General features: G+C 28.5%; 1 protein-coding gene across 2 annotated transcripts in view; it reads left to right on the forward strand.

Moving 5' to 3' along the window:
- LOC111621477 (thioredoxin domain-containing protein 15-like) overlaps window positions 1-6,461 on the forward strand; it is a 23,654-nt gene that overhangs the window by 14,355 nt on the left and 2,838 nt on the right. The window contains exons 3-5 of one of the 2 annotated variants that reach the window (XM_023363632.1): window positions 655-860; window positions 1,012-1,142; window positions 1,221-1,466. In XM_023363632.1, coding sequence (XP_023219400.1) covers window positions 655-860; window positions 1,012-1,142; window positions 1,221-1,444 — 561 coding nt within the window. In that variant the 3' untranslated portion in view covers window positions 1,445-1,466. Of the gene's footprint in view, window positions 1-654; window positions 861-1,011; window positions 1,143-1,220; window positions 1,517-6,461 lie in introns of those variants that run through there. The other variant, XM_023363633.1, reaches the window with a different exon arrangement.

The following is a 6,461-nucleotide window of genomic DNA, read 5'->3' on the forward strand; positions in this document are numbered from 1 at the left end:
GGATGTAAATGTATTAGTTTGAACCTATCAGTACCTAATGGAACGAATAAATTAAGACGAACAAAATAATTTTTAGTTCTAAATGTTGACAATAGATGGCGTTAGTAGTATTTTAAAACGCGCTATCGTTGTGTTTTCACTGAGTTACATATACCCGATGATGAGTGGCCGCCGTATCTAATAGTACATACTATACCTAAATATTTCTAGCGGATTATATTTGACGGGGGTTAATTAGGTATAGTTTTTGCGGGGATTATATTGTACCCTTTGTACATAGTTGTACAAAGAAGTTTTGTAGGCCCTAATTTTTTACACACGCTAAACAAAAGTAAAGCCGCAAAAACTATACCTAATTAATAATAATACTTCTTAACGCGAGCGAAGCCGCGGGCAAAAGCTAGTGAAAAATAATATGTAATCATTTAAATTAAACTTGTCAAACTATGCATGAAATATAAAAGATATAGCATACCAATTTATAGGTTTGTTGTTACTTAAAACCAATAAACTATATGAATTTATAAGTAAATAAAATTCAAAAATATTTATGATTTAAAAAAAAAGAAAATCAACTTTTAAAATTTCTTTAGTTTTTTAATTATTAATTTTTAAAATTTTATAAGAAATTTATTTCATTTTTGCTTATTTAAGGTACCAGAAGTCAAGATAATGAATTTATCTTCATTATTAACTGCATTGACACCACTTCCTAATATCACAGATGGAGAATGTGCTGTAGTTCTTTTTTATTCACCTTGGTGTATATTTTCTGCAAGGGCTGCACCTCATTTTAATGCTCTAGCTCGTGTTTTTCCGCAAATTTCTTTTTATGCTATTGATGCCGTTCAACATACAAAGTAAATATATTGATTAATTAAAAATTAGTTTGGAATTCTTTCTGATCTTTACAACTTTTATTTAATTTATTTTTGTTTTAAAATAAATATAAATAAATATTATGTGACTTTCAAAGTCCATAATTTTTCTTTGAATTAATATTAATTATAGCTTGCATATGAGGTATGGTTTAATAGCAGTTCCAACGATTCTTCTGTTTCAAAATGGACGAGCAGTTGCAAAATTTAATGGGTCTCATTCCAGTCTAGAAAAATTTTCAAATTTTGTAAGTGAATTAACAGGTAAGTAATATTTAAATTTCATTTAATATTAATTTTTTTTTAAAAATAATTTTATTAAATTTTATCAAATTCGTTTAGGAATATCTCCCGAAGGTGCATTAAATGTTACTTCCGCTGATATGACAGGCCCAGTTCCTGCAGCTTTACAAGAAAGAACTGATTATATTTTAATTCTGTCGTGGGTATTTACAATAGTATGTTTATGTATATGGTTCCTTAAATCATCACTTTGCCATAGGATTGTAGAAAGTATAAAAAATACATGGCGAGAAGCAGAGGCACAACATGAACATGAAGAGTAAATTACATTTGTAAAATGATTTGGTATGTTGTATTCAGTTTTTGAATTTATTAAAATTATAACATTTTTAAAATTTGATACTTAATTTTTTTTTATTAGAAACACAAAATATTTAAATAGAATGAGAAAATAATAAATGTACTGTATAAATAAAAGTTCTTATGTTAATTCTATACCTAGAAATAAATTTAACACAGATATAACCATTCTCCTTCTTGAAAACTTCTCATAAATTGAAATCTTATAATAAGAAAAACTTAGTTGTTATTTCTCATGTTTATAATTTGTACCTCATTCTGAAATAATCCAGTCACCTTACTCATGTTCCTCTAAAACAGTTGAGCCTGTCAATCTAAAACGTGTTTATCTTGAAATACCTCTTTATTTCAATTTTTCTCTTCATTTTTAGACTAAATTCAATATGTTATCCATGTTTATCTCAAATAATTCTCTCTCAAAAACCCTCATATCTCAAATTATGGATTAAAGTGTCAGTTACAAATTCAAAGGTCAATAACTACATTTTGATAGCATAAACTGTAGTTGAGAAAAAGCTCTTGCAATATAATATATAGTTGCAATTAATGTTGCTTTTCTCTGACTGGCTATGAGTTTGGCTTTAAGAAAGTTGGACATCAGAAACTGTTGACAAATTATTTCTATTAAGGTATGTCAAAAATGTTAATTACTTTATTGGAATTCAGATTATAAACTTATTAGGATTTGATTACGTTTTACTAGAAAGTTTTTCATATTGAAAGTTTATTTTATAAGAACAATAGGACATATAACAACACATATATAGTAACATAGCCATCACCAGCAGTTAAATGTTAATACTATTGAAAATTTTTGTGAATATGTTAGATATACAGGAAATGTTCATTAGTTCAAAATTCAAGGAATGAAATAATCACAACTTTGACTTATCTAAGATTTACATATTTCTGCACAATATGCCAAATGCCATGTAACTGATGAAATTTATTAAGCAAATGGAATACAGCTACTTATACAAAAAGCTATTTTTGTTAATAATTAATAATAATAATATAAATGCAAAGGTAAACAGCATGTGTCCAGTGAGAACCTCACAGGTTGCCTGATAGATTTTCTAAAATGTAAAGCAGAATTCCTCAAAATGTAGCCCAAATTATTTTAAAAATGGCCCAAAAAGTAATAAGTCACTCAAATGTAGTAGTCTAGAGTTCTAAAAATAACTTAATCTTGCAATCTCAAAAACCAGCCTTATTTGATGAGATGAGAGTAAAAAGGATAGTCCATGGGTAAGGTGACAACCGAAAATGTGTTACTGTAAAAACAAAGNGTGTTTATCTTGAAATACCTCTTTATTTCAATTTTTCTCTTCATTTTTAGACTAAATTCAATATGTTATCCATGTTTATCTCAAATAATTTTCTCCCAAAACCCCCATATCTCAAATTATGGATTAAAGTGTCAGTTACAAATTCAAAGATCAATAACTACATTTTGATAGCATAAACTAGTTGAGAAAAAGCTCTTGCAATATAATACATAATTGCAATTGATGCTGCTTTTCTCTGACTGGCTATGAGATTGGCTTTAAGAAAGTTGAGCATCAGAAACTGTTGACAAATTATTTCTATTAAGGTATGTCAAAAATGTTAATTACTTTTTTGGAATTCAGATTATAAACTTATTAGGATTTGATTACGTTTTAGTAGAAAGTTTTTCATATTGAAAGTTCATTTTATAAGAACAATAGGACATATAACAACACATATATAGTAACATAGCCATCACCAGCAGTTAAATGTTAATACTATTGAAAATTTTTGTGGATATGTTAGATATACAGGAAATGTTTATTAGTTCAAAATTCAAGGAATGAAATAATCACAACTTTGAATTATCGACTTTTGAATTATCTAAGATTTACATATTTCTGCACAATATGCCAAATGCCATGTAATTGATGAAACTTATTAATTAATTAATTAAGCAAATGGAATACAGCTACTTATACAAAAAGCTATTTTTGTTAATAATTAATAATAATAATATAAATGCAAAGGTAAACAGCATGTGTCCAGTGAGAACCTCACAGGTTGCCTGATAGATTTTCTAAAATGTAAAGCAGAATTCCTCAAAATGTAGCCCAAATTATTTTAAAAATGGCCCAAAAAGTAATAAGTCACTCAAATGTAGTAGTCTAGAGTTCTAAAAATAACTTAATCTTGCAATCTCAAAAACCAGCCTTATTTGATGAGATGAGAGTAAAAAGGATAGTCCATGGGTAAGGTGACAACCGAAAATGTGTTACTGTAAAAACAAAGCCATATTGACCAGATTAGAGTTGTCCTTGTTTTATTGTTCTCTTATAGTATGGAGGTACTTTTATCTAAACAAATGAGTTAACATATACATATCACAGTTCAGATAGAATTTTTACTGAAATTTCAAAGTAGCCATATTTTGAACTAACCAAATTCCTTAACATGTAAATCTCTATATCCCTGGATGGGAAAAAAGTACAGTTACAAACTAATGGGATTTCAAACTATCCAAGTTCAAATTAATGAGGATTTTCTCTATGTCTGATTATGTAAGCACTAGAGTCATCAGAAGTATTTCAGCAGTAGTTAATTATCAAAGCCTTTGAATATCACTTGATAGATGCATCAGTTACTTATATAGCTATACTGTAGTCATCAGACATAGTCTACTAATAGGTGAATGTGAACTCATTCGAGCATCACTCAAGAATGTAACTATGTAATATTGACAAGGAATTATAAGATGGTGTGATTCAAAATGCATTATATTAGAGAGAATAATAAAAATGTGTTAATGCTAGCATGCTTGCTTGTTTTTCTGCAGCTCTAGATAATTGATATTTGGAATAGATCTGTACCAAAATCAGTTAGTCTTGGAATAGATCTGTACCAAAATCAGTTAGTCTTGGAATAGATCTGTACCAAAATCAGTTGATTCTTTCTTAATTTGTAAACCAACTATGCCTAATATGTTTTATTTATACCTAATACAGGTATGTACTGTACTTGCTATTGTATTAATGAAATACCATACTTCCAATCAAACATATAGAGGTTTCTACACAGTAAATGGTAATATCTGAAAAGTTTTCATGAGATTCGAGATAGACAGGTTCAACTGTAACTTCAAAGTACTATAATGCACATATTTACCTATTAACCAATGATTCTAAATGAAGTAAATAAAAGTAATTGAATTGTGTAGATTACATTATTTACGAATATGGAAGGAGCTAACATGAAATGAGATAAGCAAACAGCAGTTATCAGACATTTCTTCATATACAGTAATACCCCAAACTTACGCGATAGGTGGGACCGAGCAATAACCGCGTAAGTCGAATTCGCATAAGTCGGGGTATAATTTCGCAATTTGTGTAAAATCCAAGTCTGATGTATGTAAGCTGTGATAATGTTCTCATTAATCTTATCTCGTCTTTTGATTCGTTCACGGTTACAAGAAATCACCACATAGAATCTCTCAAGTCTCTGTAGATATAACAAACACAGAAATTTATTTATCCCAAATAAATAACACAAAATAAATTGTAGCTATGTGTCGATTCCGCGCAACACATCCGAACATGTAAGCTGAACAATAGTGTGGGGGGAGTAATCAAGAGTTGTGTGGCGCTCAAACAAAAGACGAATCGACGAGATTTGAAAATCACGTAACTCTGGGTTCGCATAAGTCGGGTAATGTAAGTCGAGGTATTACTGTAATCATAAAACAGAAATAAGTTAAACCAATACATAAACAGGAAAAAAGTATTATAAGGTAAATAAAATTGTGTTTTAATTAATGAAATTATAATCAATGAGAAGGTTTGTAAACTTTAAATTAACTGTAAACACAAATTTAAGTTCACTAAATTACACAACAGGCATTATTCCTAATGAATGAATATACAGTATGAAAGAAACAAAGAAAACGGAAACTGGAAGTTAAGAGCTATCTAATAGGAGCACAAGGAAAATTTTGATTTCATTGCATTTGTGATTAGAATGTTTTGTAATAAATATCAGTTGGTACTTGGTATATAGGAAATTTTGTCTTCTAAATCCAGAAGAGGAATAAAATAAGAGACTGTTTTATCAAATTCTCACACACCAATTACTCATAAATTAGTGTCACACTAATTTTAAAAAATAAATTTGAAAATATTTTATATCAAAAATTGACTCTTAAAATAGCTCTGTAACAAACATGAGGCAAATGGAACACTTCTCCACATATAGCAGTGTTGAATGAAAAATGCTAAATTATGAAGGTAAAAATGGATTTTGTTTTTTTATATATTTCAATTTCCAATCCTATAGACAAGCTCTACAGTAATGCTAGTCTTGCCAATAGTCTTGTGTTATAAAATTTATTAATTTATTAACATTAAATTTTGCAATGTCTTGCAGACAATATTTGCCACCCTCATTACAACAATATCTGATTAGTTTAAAAAAAACAATACATGGTAAAACCATGTATTGTTTTTTTTAAAGTAAAGAAAGTAAAGAAGAACAATGTGAGAATAACAAAACAATAATATAACGAATATAAAAAAAAAATTATTTGGTGTAAACTATCTTTTTACAAATAGTTTTGAATTTATAGAAGTCAAGGAACAATTTGTCTTCTATTTCAATAGCAGTTTGTTGGAAGGACTGGAAATTGAAATGTATAAATGATAAATATAACACAATTCTATTTGTTTGGATTTTGTGCTTTAAAATTTATATTTTTGGTTTTTTAAAATAATACAGTAGAACCTCGAAAACTCGGCTCTCGATAACCCGGCACTCCGGATAACTCGACCACACCCTGGCAGGGCAAAAAAATCCTTAGTTAATTAATTTTCATTATAGACAGCTTTATAAAAGTATAAAAGCTCTCATAAAGTATTTTTCTGAGGTCTGTCTTATCAGGTAAATTACTGTACACAGTGTATTCATTAATTTTCATTTTCATGTAGTAAAGGCTCTATG

Source organism: Centruroides sculpturatus, unplaced genomic scaffold (genome assembly GCF_000671375.1).
Source record: "Centruroides sculpturatus isolate CEXI.00-Female unplaced genomic scaffold, Cexi_2.0 scaffold249, whole genome shotgun sequence".
NCBI lineage: Eukaryota > Metazoa > Arthropoda > Arachnida > Scorpiones > Buthidae > Centruroides > Centruroides sculpturatus.